The 15,501-nt window shown below is 49.4% G+C and overlaps 1 protein-coding gene across 1 annotated transcript in view; it reads left to right on the top strand.

Annotated features, from left to right (window-relative positions):
- The window catches only part of KIF26B (kinesin family member 26B), a 416,715-nt gene that overhangs the window by 159,940 nt on the left and 241,274 nt on the right, over nt 1–15,501 (top strand). The window contains exon 3 of the mRNA XM_044267071.1: nt 4,348–4,884. Within this exon, the coding sequence (XP_044123006.1) occupies nt 4,348–4,884 (537 nt within the window). The remainder of the gene's footprint in view (nt 1–4,347; nt 4,885–15,501) is intronic.

Genomic DNA, 15,501 nt, shown 5'->3' on the forward strand with positions numbered 1-15,501 from the left:
TGTGGGCAAAAAAAAAAAAAAAAAAAAAGGATCATTAACATGGGTACCTGCCTTTGGGGACAGACCCGCTGTGAAGAGCACAGATTCTTGAGAAAGAAAGAACACTGATGAGGAATGTGTTGGGAAGGGGGGTGGGACCACAACCTCTTGCTGGAAAGATTCTGAGGAGTGTGAAGGTAAAATCCATTGATCTTCTGGGAAGCTGCCTGCAGTTCTCAGAGTCCTACCCGCCATCCTGGGCCTCCTGGGACAGCGTTTACGGAGGAAGAAAGTTTTAAGAACAAAGTGGAAAGAAACTGCCTTTGAAGTACAGCTTAAATCTGCACAAGCTTGTCACGAGGGCCCTCTGGAAAAAGAAACCAGGAGCAAACAACAACGGGAATTTGTATGACACATGTTAGACACTGACTCCAGCCCTTGCCTCCCTCCCAGACCCAGAGGCTTCGGAAGAACACCATCAAAGTACACTTCTGGCTAAAATTACATGGAAAAAATCCATACCCCTGTCCTCGAAAGTGGCGTTAGCATTTATGGCGGAGCAGAGGATGAAATGGGGCAGAAAGCGATGAGGATCCTTAGCACATGGTCTGCTTGGGTAGTAATTCCTGCGTCCTTGCTCCGGGTCCATGTTTGGTCTGTGCTCTCGGGAGCAGCCCCGCCTCATGTGCGGAAAGCCAGCCTACCCCCCCTCCCCCCGCCTGGCCCCACTCTTGGACAATAAGCGTGCCATGTGCTTGCTGGGGGTCCAGCCCTGCTGCCCTGGGGTGTCCTGCTGATCTGGGCTACTCCTTTATGTAGGTTTTCCCTGTTTTTCTGTTGATGAGCTGGCCCGATGGTAAAACAAACAAAACCCCAAAATCTTTGCATATAAACATTACTTTTCTGGCAACTTAGGAAAAAGAGTGAGAGATTGTGTATTGAGGCAAGAGAATGGAGGATATAGTCTAATAGTTGAAGGAAGAGTCAGGTCAAAGGAGGGCATCTGGATCATGGTGGACACACACAAGGCTTTTGAACCAGGTAGAACCAATACGGTTGGAAAAATCTAATTAAACATTGGGTCTGGAAGAATTGTCTAATAGGTGAGTAGCTCACTTAGACAAAATAAACGAAAGGTGGGCCCAGACCAACTTTGTTACTTGGCTGTTTCTGCCTTGCTTGAGTTATTTTCATTCACTGATTTATTTCACAAATACTTTTCCAGCCCTACCTTGGGGGGGTGTGAATTAAAGATGGAAAGAAAGATTATTTCCTCTCAAGGAGCTGATGACGGTCTAGTAGAGAGAGTCCTACAAACAGAAACCACAGACGTGAGGTCGCTTCTAGAGTGTAAGTATAGGAAAGCAGATACCACTAGAGCTGCCTTTTAATAAAATTTTTTTTGGGGGGCAGTTTCAAGGTCAAGGTTAGAATCGGGGAGACCACAGTGATGTGAGAAGTGCTAACAGCTTTATTATGGCAGCGGGATGGAGTGGAAGGACAGGCACGGGCTTTTAGAAGGTACCATCTGCCTTTGGCCCCTGGACCGGCAGGGAAAGGAGGAGAGGAGGAAGGTTCTAGATTTCCAGCTGGGACGCCAGAAGGGATAAGGGTACTATTTAAACTTTGATGGTAACTGTTGGGATACAAATAGGTTTTGGGGTAAATAAAATTAATTTTGATTTGTCAGTGTGAAGAGTATTTCTCTGGGAGACGTTTTCCAGGAAGGCGTGAGATATAAGGCTCAGAATTCTGGAGAAAGCCCAGCGAGGACAGGGAGACAGAATTCATAGTCACTGGGGTATCGATTGCTCTTGAAGCCATGGGCTCGGATGCCATTTCCTGGGGAAGAGAGAGTTTGTTGTAATTTCTTAGAACAGTCTGTTAGAAGATGGAGGGGTAGGAGAGCCAACCTGAGGAGGGTCACTTGTCTAAGAGATGCTTAGGGGATGTGGCGGGATGATCCTTTCCCCAAAATGCCCTTGGAAAAGTAAAGGAGCCATAAAGTGGTCAGAAAACCATCTTACTGGATTTTCTGTGTTCCTTTCCAGCAATCACGGATGGGGGGAAGAGGCAGGTCTGAACATGACCTTCACTTTCCCCTAACCCTCCTTCTAAACATGACCAGGATCCTCGGTGTTTTCTTGAAGTCATGAGGGATGTGGAGGGCAAATAATTTCTGTTATTTCTGAGAGGGAGAATGTTTTGGGTGTAGAACCCTTAAAAGTCCAAGTTGAAAATGACGTAGAATGTGGGAATAAGTAATTGACCTTTGAAACAGCTAAAGGCTGAAATACGGTGCCGTTGTTAAAAATCACATTTTCAAATGACATTTATCTATAAGGGAAAATTCTTGTTATGTAGTATTATATGAAAACAAAGAGACATGGGGGCATCTGGGGGGCTCAGTCAGCTGATCATCTGCCTTCCGCTTGGGTCATGATCTTGGGGTCCTGGGATCGAGCCCCACATTGGATTCCCTGCTCAGCGGGGAGCTTGCTTTTCCCTCTCCCTGTGCCCCTTGGCCTGCCTATGCTCTCTCTCTCTCTGTCTCTCAAATAAGTAAATACAGTCTTACAAAAAGAAAAAGCAGGAAACTCTAACTTGGCATATGGAGGCTCAAATAAATTTCTTTTGAATAAATGAACATTTCCTAGATCGACAAGGTGAAAACTTTATGTGCAAAAAAATATGAGTCCAGGGATGAATATGACTCTTCACGAGCTAATGGTCGAGAAGTCTGGGTGTTGTTCATGCTTTTAACCCTTCTGGAGCTCAGTTTCCTTATCTGAAAACAGAAGTGACGGTGTGCTCGAACGTGGTCCGCGAGGGGCCCGTTTGGATGCCACACGCTCTGAGTTGCACTGTGACTCTGGGCAAAGCAGCTGTCAGCGAGAAGGACACCACAAGACAGGTCTCATACGGTTCGCATCACTTGCTCAACCAGACTTGATCAACCTTGACCTCCTATTCTTTCCCATCATTTTATCCGGCTGTCTTGAGTTTCTGTCCCGCAAGCCACTCCTTGTTGCTGCTGTGTGAAGAGACCTCTTGATTTATTAATCAATTAATCAGGGCACACTGAGGAGCTCTTCAGGGTAGTTAAACAGGCAAAACAAAATGCTGCGGCCTGTAATCAAGACGGATCCTAATTGCGAACAGCCCTCCCACTGCGGATCTTCCAGCCAACCCCGGCCACCCCATAAACGCTGACAGTAGGTTTCAGAAGAGCAGGTTTCCTTCTAATGCCCTAGAGGAAAACAAACCTAGAGATGAGTCTCCTCCATTATTTGCCTCTCAGAAGGTTGATCAGGCCTCCGAGGTGGCATACGGCTCTGTCCCTGTAATACACAGAACTACTCTCTTGTCCCAATTCCTCCACAACTAGGGTCACAGAGCTGGAAGGACCTTCCAAGGACAGGCCATGGCCTCGTGTGACGGGTGATGGTCTCAGTGAGGCTACGTAGCTTGTCCCAAGGTCACACAGCTAATTAATAGCAGAGCTGGAACTAGAATATCCGAGTATTCTGGTAACCAGTTGATCCTCCTGGGGCTTGTTTCTCTGCAAAGTCCTGTTGTCCCGTGAAAATCACGTAAAGGAAAGGAAAGAAATCGTCCTCCTTCGGTTCAGTTTCTGATTTCTCTTAGATGAGGGTTTCTGAACTAAAGAATTTGAATTGTTGTTGTAGATGAAGTTTATGGGGAACAGTATCTTGGACTGATTTCCAAGGAGACAATTTTCTTTGAGTCGGTCCGGGTATCAGACTCCATGTATCTAAGCTTGCCATGAGCAAATGGTAATCAGTGAATCTTCAGGCTTGCGAGGCTACGGGGTCTCTGGTCCAGAATCTGTTCCGTTTGGTTTTCTTCCAGTGGCACTTAGCACACAGTACTAATGAGGCCAAGGCTTTCTTAGAATAGGATCTCCATCAATTTCCAGTGTTCCATGCGTCACAGGGAACCAGGGACCCCATGCTTTGGTCCAGAACAACTGCACTCCCCACTCACACCTGCAAAAACATTTGTGTCTTCTTAGTGAACACCTTGGGGAGGGACAGGTACGGCTGTAATTCCTTAGCGGACGCAAGAAGAAGAATCCAGTATGTTCTTATTTGACCATCCTGGTGAGGAGGAGGCTTAGAGATCGTTTTTAAAAGTTTTTCCTTAATGTCTACACATCACGATCTTATATCTGTCACCTGTGTTTGTCCACCAGAGGCTGTCCTGGCAGTCTGGCTGTTCGTTTCTGTTGGCTGTCTACCAGACAGTCCAACTCTGACTTCATCTAGGGCCTTGCTCTTGTGTGAATTGCGCTTCCCAGCCTTGAGTGATAGGTTCTCCTGTTTTTTTCTCTTGTGTGTTCTCTAGGACCCTGCTTTCTCGGCTGTGATTCACGACAAGCTCCAAGTCCCCAACACCATCCGGAAGGCTTGGAATGACAAGGACAATCGCTGTGACGTTTGTGCTACGCACCTGAACCAGTTGAAGCAGGAGGCCATCCAGATGGTGCTGACCTTGGAGCAGGCAGCGGGCAGCGAGCATTATGATGGCTCCCCTGGCTCTCCCCCGCCGCTCTCCAACATGCCCACCCTGGTGGGACCCCGGCACGTGGGTGGGCTCCAGCAGCCCAGAGAGTGGGCCTTTGTGCCTGCCCCCTATGCCTCCTCCAACTACACAGCCTTTGTCAACAACAAGCATAGCAGCAAACCCAACAGCCTTGGGGTCAGCAATGGGGCCGAGAAGAAGAGTGGGTCCCCAACCCACCAGGCCAAAGTCAGCCTCCAGATGGCCACCAGTCCCAGCAATGGGAACATCCTCAACTCAGTGGCCATTCAGGCTCACCAGTACCTGGATGGCACCTGGTCCCTGTCGAGGACCAACGGGGTCACCCTGTACCCATACCAGGTAAGTGGCCTCTGAACAAATTAGAGTAAGTTGGGTTGGAGTCAAAACAGAAACATGGCAGCACTTCCTGCCTTTGTCCTTTTCCTTCTGGGAACTTCCCAACTCAGAGCCTAATGTCCCCAGGTGACCTCGTTGGACATAGCTAAATAAAGAGAAAATATCTGAGGGACCAGTGATCCCTCTAGCTCTCTGCTTCAACTGTCTGGACCTTCCAGAAGAGGTGTGGACTCCCTTCCTAACCTCTTTCGCTTTGATGGACCAGAACCCTTTTCTCTTTGCAACTCACTTGAAATATGGTTGGGATGACATTACCAAAAGTGTCTTCCCATTTTCTTATTATCTCTTTGCGGTTATTGAAATGACCATAGAGTCCCAAGTTTCCCTAAAGAAATAAGAGAGCAGGTCCTAAATCTGCCAAGGAATCTTAAAAAAAAAAATTGTCTTGATTTCTCTTGGGTGAGTTTTCTGTTGGATAAGGGTTGGGTTTACCATATGTGTCTGTGTCCCCTGCACTGGGTATGTGGGAAGCCGCGGAAAGCATTGAGGGTTGCTGTGGCATGGAGAGGTGGCCATGGTCATGGACTGTGCTAGTCAGGAAGGCTAGCTGGGGTGGAACAGATGATCTCAGGGTATTTCTTACACATGTTCCTGCCATACTGGGTGTTTGCTGCATGGCCTTCTGCTCCTCTCCGTGTCGCTATTTTCCAGAGTCTGCCACCAGTTCTTGCAAATGGCCAAGAAATGAGGGAAGCAGAGAGATTGTGGAGAATCTCACAGGGGGACATGGGAGTGGAGAGGGGAGCCCAGTCTGGCAGGGGCACAGGGCATTTCCAGCTGCATTCCTATAGCTGGAGTCCAGGGGTTCGGCCCCCCTTTCCCACTGGGGAGGGTGGGAAAGCCAGTCTGTCCATGTGTCCTTGACAGAAGGGAAGCAAGTTGAGCAAACACGACATGGTTTTTGTTACAAGTGGCAACGATATGGGGAAACATAAAGGTAGGTAAATGCGGCTGATGATCCAACTCCTGGTGACTTTTCTAGAGCATAGTTGGCTACTCTTGATCTGTGAAGGAATGTGGGCAGCCTGGATCGGTGTCTTGAGAAGTTAGCATTCTTGGGTTGCCCACGTTCATTACCAGGTGGGTGCTTTGGAGCTTACGAAATGCAGCGTACCCGTCATTTTCTGTAACCTCACAGTAGGACCGTGAGTGGGAAGGACAGATGTAGCATCTTCTTTTTGTGGACAGGGAAATCGAGGTACCTGCGGCCCTGTAGTCGGTAAGAGAGCCAGCACCAGCTTGCCCCTGCTTTGGGGAGCGGTTTCCCTCCCTCAGCCGCTCCCGACTTTACCACCATATCCCAGAGCAGTCTTCTATCAGCCTCTTCCCCAGAACTGGCTCCTTTTCAGGCATACCAAAGAAAACCACTCCTATCCTGACCTCCAGGGGCTTACCTGCCCCTTTCCTTTTGGCTGGAATGTTCTGGGCTGTGGCATAAATCTGGCGATGGGCCAACAGCACCCCGACAGGGCTTCCCAGTCCAATGCTGGAACATAACTGTCCAGGACCTGAATTCCCTTGCCCCCTTCCATTGCTGAATCACATGCCTTCTCTGCTTAAGATTTTAAATACTTTATTTTGGAAACTACAAAAAGTCAGAAGGTTACTGTAAAATCACATACAAAATATACAGAAAAGTCCAAGTAAGACTTTAAAAGTCAACCACACCCAGAAATAGACTCTGTAACAGTGGGTGCCTGTCCTCCTAGTATTTTAAGGGAGCACTATTTATGAAATGGCGATGTTGTTTAATTCTGTCATCTGCTTTCCGCTTAATACACTGGGTGCATTTTCCTGTGCCATTAAATAGTTTCCTAAAATATGACCCTTAATGGTAGCATAATACGCCCTTATATAAATACGATCCATTATCTGAGCACGGCCCGATTTATACAACCAAGCACCAATTACTAGCGTTTAGGTTTTCGCTGCTATAAATAAAACGCTCCCGGACGCATTCTTCTCCCCAGGTCGTGTTTTCCACACCTCCCGGGCTGTGCTAGCCACGTACTCATGTTACTCAGACAACTCATGTTTCACCTCCCCGGGGCCCCGGGGCCCATGTAACATAGATCCGGTGTTAGAGGGAAGACCCAGCCACCACCCGGCACGAATGAGCAGGGACAGAGGGACTGGATGCTGGCGACCTCGTGTGAAAGGGTCGGAGTGCTGGGGAGGTTAGGATGGGTGGGGGGGCGGGAGCGGGGCCCATGAAGCTGCCGTCTACACGCAGGTTCAAGGATTATGGGTGCATTTCTGTCATCTGTGCTCTGATTCTTTCTGCTTCTCCTCTCTTCCCTCCACCTCTGATGAGAGAGAATCTCCGGGACAGTAACAAATGTGTATTAGCCTCTAATCAAGCCCGGGCGCTCTGCGGGGTGTTGGTGGGGCTCCTGCCTTGGGTCCTGGGGCCCTCAGGGGATGAGGCGGGTGAACCGCTCGGTATGCGCCAGGGAGGTGAAGGCAGGGGTGCATCCCAGCTTGCTCTGAGAGCGCACAGAAGAGCTTGCGGTCCAGCCCGCGGCCAAGGGCGGGTCGCTGTGGTCTAGAGGTGATTCCCACGAACCACCCATTTGAGATTTTCCCGGGTACATTGGATGGCTCCCCTCCCACTCCAGGACAGACTGATTCATGCCTTTCCCCCGGGTTGATAAAGGGATCTAAGGGAATCCATCTGGGATAAAGCCGTTCGGTGCCTGGCTGCAAATCAGCGTCCCTGAGTCGTGACTGTGTCATCCCGGTGCCCTGGGCGGCGTGACCCGGGTCTGGCCAGACTGAATGTCTCCTGCTGTGGACATCTCCCTGCAGGAAATACCCTTCAGCTCACAGTCTAGCTAGCTCAGCAGAGACGGTTGACTGCCCTGAAAGCTGACCTCACTTTTCCTGCCCACCCGCACTCCCGCTCCCCTCCCCACGGAGCGGAGAGCCCTCTGGACTGGTGCCAGAGCCGTTCTCTGGGCAGAGAAGCATCTAGGCTTTGTTGCCGCTGACAGTTCTGCTCCACACCCACGGACCCGGGGCCTGCGGAAATGAGGGAGAGGAGGACGCTGACCTTCTGCCATTTCAGTGCAGGGAGGATGAGAGAGACAAGGACAGGCTTCCCAATGGTGACAGGGAATCCTTCACATGGGTCAGACAGAGGTCCCTCAAACTCCTCCAGCCCCCTGTAACCCACAGTCTTCAAGAAGCAACCTTCAGTTGTATTTCCTGGAGAGACTTTCTTTGATGAGCTTGTAGACAGTTAACACAGTCTATATATGTAATGGGGGAAGCAGAAAATATTCTAGAACCTTCCATCGACCACCTGGGGTTTAACTTTAAAAAGACATGACTTCATCACCTCATCTTTTTGAACGGCAGCTGCTTTTGTCTGTTTTCTCTTCATTTTGGTAAATAAGTGCAGGAAAGATTGTACCCTCATCACGCTCGGAAACAAAAGAATGTTTGGATTCCAGTCCAGAATCACAGATTCCCAGCAGAACGGTCACCGTCTTTGGCATCACGGTGGGAATCTGGAGACCCTCTCACCAAGGGATCAAGTCCGTGGCTCCAACACTCATTGAACTTCAGCTTAGTAACTTAACATCTTAATTTATTTCCTTACCTATGGAACCCCTACCCTGTTAGGTGGTTGGATAGCAGAGTTAAAAATAGGAAAATATTTTATGAACCATAGGGCAGGGATACCAGCATCAGTGATCTATTCAAATCCCCTCATTCGCCAGAAAAAAAGACTACCGATGAGAGAGAACACATTCTTTGTTCAGAGTTTCCGGAATCTTGGTTGGATCCCTTTGGCTAGATTACAGACTCACGGAGAACACGGATGCTTTTTGTTCTTATGTCCCTCGCAGCAACTAACACATGCAAAAATGGCTTCTCCTTAGAGAAAATGTTGCTCTCAGGAGAACAGTAATGGAGCTTCTCGTGATCAGCCCTAGTTCAGGAAAACATTCCAGGCAAAAGACCCATCCAGACCCCAAGATTTTTGGTGGAAACCAACCGGTTAATTGACATCAAGCAAATCTTTAACCTGAAATATCTTAATGATATTCAATAAATTCTCGGATGCCGTGCAAAGAATCCGGGGGACATTTGATGTCACACTCAATGTAGGTGCATTCGAAGAGACAGAAGAATTTTATTTCAAGACACTCCGATAAAGAGGACGTGCCAAGAAAATTTAAGATGATCTTAGATTAATACATGAGTCGTAAATCCATAACAGATTATTAATGTCATGAAGTATTTGCCATGCATTCCTTGAGTCAAAGGAATATGTCTTTGGTAAAAATTATCCTGCTTTCTCAAAAAGCATCCATTGGAATTGATGTCAGACAATGGTAGACTGAGCTCTGGCTGAAGTCGATGTGGGATTACCTCTATTATATCCCTAGAAGATCATGCCTTGTAAGCGCAGGCGTTATTGGAATCTACATTTTAGGTCATGGGCAAGAGGAGTGCAAAGTGACACCATCCTAGAAGGGAGTCAGGGTCTGCTGAGCCTAAGACCTCTATAATACTCTTTGCCAGAAGCCTTGGGAGGATGTGGGGCTGGTCTGTCTGCTTGCTTGCTTGCTTGCTTTACCTCTTTCTCCCTTCCTCCCTTCCTCTCTTCCTATTCTTTTCTTTTCTTTATTTTTTATTTGAGAGAGAGTGCGGGCAGGGGGAGCAGCAGGCAGAGGCAGAGGGAAAAGCAGACTCCCCCACTGAGCAGGGAGCCCGACTCGGGGCTTGATCCCAGAACCCCAAGATCATGACCTGAGCTGCATGCAGATGCTTAACAGACTGAAGCACCCAGGCGTCCTGGTGTTTTTACAGAGGACTTCCCTGTGCCTGTGCAAGAGGAAAGCAAGTTTCTGCTCGCTAGGACCCTAGGACTCAGAGGCTTTCCTTCTGAAGCGTTCATGGAAACCAGGAGCCCATGTTCTCACGTAGCTGAGCCTGGGGGCGGAGGTGGACCGGTGCTCCTTCCTGCTGAACCTCTTCCTGCAGGCCAGGGGGGCGCAGCTCTGTAGCCAGTCGGGAGCAGAGGATTCTCATTCATGTTCTTTACCCGCCCTGAACTACGCACAGCACCCTGCTCGGGCTCGCCCTGCTGTCCGCTGGCTGCCCATTTCTTGCTCCTTCCGCCCACCGAGGGCAATAGCTTGAGATGTCACCATCTGGCAAATTCTGACATCAGAACAATTTTTTAAAAAACATGCTAGGTTTTTGTTTCCGCCTATTTATAGATGGTCAGAGTGGTATTACTTATCTTTATGCTTTCTGACAAACGGCACACAAAAAAGGAAGCTGTTTGTATATTCAGTCGTGGATGGAGAGTTTCTGAAGGCCATGAGCTCAGGGTGGGATTCTGAGAAGGTCATCCTGTCTCTTGGATGTGGGCAGGGGTGTGGTCTGAAGCGAACACCCAGAAGGTCACCAGGAAATTTCCAAAACTGCTCTCTTACTTGGTGACATAGGCGGGATGCGCTCCTCCCCCCCCGCCAAGATGTTCACATCCTAATACCTAGAAAAGGAAGTTTGTGGATATATTCCCTTACATAGGAAGGGGGGTTTGGCAGATATGATGACATTAAGGATTTGGGGGGAGGTCGCTCTGGATTATCTGGGTGGGTCCAATGTTACGGCAAAGGTCCTTGTAAGGAGGAGGCAGGACGATCAGAGGCAGAGCGATTTAGGGACAGAAGAGAGAGCTTTGATGAACCACTAGTCCCTGAGTCACACCCCAGACCAAGTGAATCAGATGTGGGGACGGCACCCAGGCCTGGGTTTGAGCTGCTGGTGGTCGAGAACCCCGGCTATAAAGAATAGTTCAGGGGCGTCTGGGTGGCTCAGTGGGTTAAGCTTCTGCCTTCGGCTCAGGTCCTGATCTCAGGGTCCTGGGATCGAGTCCCTGCATCGGGCTCTCTGCTTGGCAGGGAGCCTGCTTCCTCCTCTCTCCTCTCTCTCTCTCTCTGCCTGCCTTTCTGCCTGCTTGGTCTCTCTCTGTCAAATAAATAAATAAAATCTTTAAAAAAAAAAAAGAATAGTTCATGGACAGTGGGAACGATGACGGTGGTAGGTGACAGATGATAGATTAGAGACCAATAGTGTATCAGTTTCCTAAAGCTGCCATCAGAAACTGCCACAAATGAGGTGGCTTCAAACAACGGAAACCGTATTCTGTCATGGTTTGGGAGGCTTGAAGTCCCAGATCAAGGTGGGGTTGTATTCCCTCCAAAGATTCTAGGGAGGAGCCCTCCCTTGTTTCTTCCAGTGTCCAGGTAGCTGCAGGAGTCCTTTGGTTTGTGGCTGCTTTGCTCTAGTCTCTGCCTTCCCCCCAACTTCTCCTCTGGGGTCTCTCTTTTATTATAAGGACCCCAGTCATTGGGTTACGGGCCCACCCTAATTTAGTACAACCTCCTCTCAATCCTTAACTAATTGCATCTACCAAGACCCAATTCCACATAAAGGCCGAGATCATGAATTCTGAGTGGACTTGGGGGGCCTACTGTGCAGCCCACTACAGACAAGTGACAGATGGATAGAAGGATGGATAAGTGGAAGACCCAGGGCTTGGGGGTCTGGGCTGCCATGTCCCTCTCAAGCTGAGTCACTGGGGGAAAAAGAGCAGGTGCCCGTGGTTACAGGGGTCAGTAGCAAGGGAGCCCTGTTCACGTCCTTTGTCCTTCGTTTGGAGAGTAAAAAAGGTGCAGACACAAAGGGTAAAGCAAAAAGAGGCCGGAGCTCCTGGCTCCGTCGGTTGACCATCCAACTCTTGGTTTCAGCTCAGGTCATGATCCCAGGGTCTTGGGATCGAGTCCCACATGGGGCTCCGACTTGAGCATGGAACTTGCTGGAGATTCTCCCTCTCTTCTCCATCTGCCCTTCTCCCCGCTCGCTCTAAATAGATCTGTAAGTAAATAAATAAAATCTTTTAAAAAAAGGACAGCCAAGAGAGGCAGGGAGGAGTTGTGCCCGAGACACCCTCATGGGGTTGCAGGGGAGCCCCTCGCGAGCCGGCGAAGAGACCGTTCACGGAGACCGGCTTGAGTGGCCAATTTCCGAATGCAGGCTTGTGGGAATAACCGCTTCTCGGGGCTTATGAAACTCTCCGAGTCCATTCGCGCTGTCCCAACCACAGGTGGGATTTTGAACAGCACTTCCGGGGGTGCTGCCGGGGTGGGGGGGTCAGTGTCCGTCGGGGACCTCCTTTGACCCCTGCCGGAGGGCTTCCAGGCCTTTTTCTCAGACCCAGCTGGTGGTTTGGGTTCAACTGGAGCATGATCTGTTTTTTTCTTTTTTCCATAAGTATTTCTAGGCCCCAGAAGGAGGCTAGAAGGTCCTGTGCCCCGGAAAACAGTATTTTTTAGTTACACCTCCCGTTCCCCGGGGAGGGGGCGGTGAGAAAGGGCGGACATGGGGACGATTGTCTCCCAGCCTCGGGGACTGCCTTTCCTCTCCCTCCAGCTCTCCCTGTGCTGCGTTGGGGTGGAGGTCGGAGCTGAGAATTGTGGTCAGAAGATTCCCTGGGACCCTGGATTTTCAGTTACCTGTTTTTAAATAGCTTCCCACATCCACCCTCATCGGAGCCAGTGTCCCCGGCCCTGGTTCCTCGGGCTACGTATTTGCATTCTTTATGGAGTCAAGGAAAAGGGCTCCAACACCCACCGGCCACAGGGAACTAGTCAAGGGGGTAAGGGCAGGCACCACCTTTTCTTTTCTTGTTTTAATGACAAAGTCAGCAGAGTTTTTGGGAAAGTCTGAGGTTGATACTTATCAATGATTTTATCCAAGTCTCAAACAACGAGGCACTAGACGTTGGGTCACGCTAATTTGCTGCTCACGCTCCAGAAATGAAAGCCCAGCGTCCTTGCTGACTGTGTGGGGTGACCTCTATGCAGCGGGCTTCCCGGCTGTCATGTGTCCGGGTTTTCTCCTCGGCCAAGCCCTCGGGTGCACGGCTGAGATGGACACGATGTGAGAGGATGGGCTGTGTCTGACGCATGGGGGCCCTCAATTCCCCCAGCCAGCTCAGGTTCAAGACTCAAGACTGGATGGAATCAGGGTCTGCTCTTCCATCATGAGAACCAGATGAGGAAACAAGATCCAATGGATACCAAACACGTGAATGACGTGGTACTCACCGACTCAGACAACATTGGCCGTCTGTACCAAACCCCAGCTTTCCATATGGGCACCATGGCTGACGCGAGGTCAGAGCCTAAGTAGAATGATCTCCTCCCTCTGGGAGGGAATCAACTGGTAAAATATTAAAAGGCCCACGGACCAGTCTTCTTTGTATTTGAAGACCTTTATAAGGAAGTGGGGGAGGCCACATAGAGGCTTGGATCATTTATAGGCCTCCAGACTAGAAGAGGTAGCATTTAGACTAACCCCAAAAGAGTAAATCCTCATTATTTGGAGTTAATTTGAAATACCGAGTAATTCAGGGCTAGATCATGGCTCCTACTGGACAAACACTTTGAAATAGAATACTCAGGGCTTTCATTCTTTTTTTTTTTTTAAGATTTTATTTATTTGAGAAATAAAGAGCATAAGCAGGGGGAGGGGCAGAGGGACAAGCAACTTCCCGCTGAGCAAGGAGTCTGCTGCGGGACTTGAACCCAGGACCCCAAGATCATGACCTGAGCCGAAGGCAGACATTGAACTGGGTGAGCCCACTGGGGACCCTCATTCTTGCTATTTATATATGCGCGGTAACATACAATTGTTAATACGGGTGGTTTCTTTTTATTTACTTATCTGTTTATAAAATAAGATTCTTTCTTTTACAATTATGATAGAATTTGGAATCGGCAATAAATTGGAAAATTGAAGTCTCCGCCTTACCTGCCCCACCCGATGCACCCACCTAATTGCCTTCAAATTAAGATTTGGCCGTGCTGGCCATCTTTAGTGTGACAAATTGGCGTGCCTCAATCTTATAGGGGTATTTGTGGGGATTGGTTACTGAGTCATGTATTTCATGTGCCTCACTCATTCCCAGGGAGTCATCTGGGTGTTTAGAACACACATTAGTCACCATTTTTAGGACTTTGGAGAGCTTTTAGGGCATGACTGCTGCAGCAGGGGCCTCAAAGAGTAAATAGGTCCCTTCAGCAGCTTATCTGAGGCCCTGGGGATGACCCTGGGGAGAAAGAAGGTACCATCTGAGAAGCAAACCCACATCTGCATTCAAGGCTGTGACCAGTTTTGGAACTACATGACCCGTCTGAGCCAATCCGATGGTGACCGTTTCCACCATAATTAGCAAGGCTGGCCGTCCCCGGTTCCCGAGGATTAGGCTGGGAGGATGCAGCCCATGAGTCCGCTCGAGACGTGCTCCCTTTTCATGAAAGCACCCAGACCTCAGAGACCAATGGAAGCAGAATGGCGGGCCGCGCCCCCGAGGAATTACAGATGACAGACGGAAGCCCGGAAATGTCAAGTGACCTGCCCAAGGTCACGCGGCTAGGAAATGCCAGAGCTGGGATTCAAACACCCGTTTCCTGCACACGTGTCCCTGCCCCTCCCCACCCTGCCGAGGGCAGGGGGCCAGGTCTCGGATTGCGCGAACGTGCAGCCGCCCCAGGGAGGGACACCCACCGCACACCCGACAAACACGGCTTTCGGGCAGTTCTGGGTCACCAGGATTTCCAAGTCAGGTCTCCTGTTTTATTGCTCTGCATGGTGGGGCAGATAAACCTTCCGTGTCACATCTTCTCTCTGGGAGGTGGGGAGGCAGTGGGGACAAAGCTGGAGACAAAAATGGGCAAAAACAACAACAACAACAACAAAAAACCACCCCAAACAGAAAAGGCTGGGTGAGCAATGCTGCCCTCTAGTGAGACCTACTTCGGCTCTCCTAAGAGGGAGACTGGACCCGTATTTAGAATCTCATCATAAATTAATTCCCTAAGATTAAGAAAAGAAAAGAAAAGAGCCATTTCCTTGTCCATCATATGGGTTTAATTTCACAGAGTGATCTATGTTCAAATTCAGTGTCTTCACACATATCCTTTCAAAAGGACTTGAACCGATCTCAGTGAAAATGGATATTTGCTCTGGCCCCGTGGAGGGGGCCCCCCAATTCGCCGATTAGCTGAGGAACATTCTGACCACAGAATGTGGAGATCCGCCCTGGAGTGTCCGTCCCTCAGACTGCTTGAGGATTCGGTTAGTTCACCCTAAAATTTATTTTTGAATTCTAAGCATTGGCCTTAAATGCAATTTTGCACACGCACAAGCACACATACACACACAGTTGCAAAGTGAGATTGCATACTGAGAAATTCTGCGAAACCCAACACGCACGGGCTGCTTGTGCACAGCGTGGTTCTCTGGCATCCGGCAGCCACACGGCACGCTGAAAGGTGACATGTGCCCACCGGAACAACGCACCCAGCCCGGACACGGGGTGAACCCCCGAGGCGGAGGCCCTCCCTTATGCCTGAGGGTGTGCAGCTCAGTTTTGGCAGTCCTCTCGTGATGAGTAGCTTTTTAAAAAATTTTCAGGTTTTATTTATTTATTTGAGAAAGAGACAAGAGACAGCGATAGAGATAGCAGGAGAG

The sequence above is a fragment of the Neovison vison genome, chromosome 10 (genome assembly GCF_020171115.1).
Source record: "Neovison vison isolate M4711 chromosome 10, ASM_NN_V1, whole genome shotgun sequence".
Lineage (NCBI taxonomy): Eukaryota > Metazoa > Chordata > Mammalia > Carnivora > Mustelidae > Neogale > Neogale vison.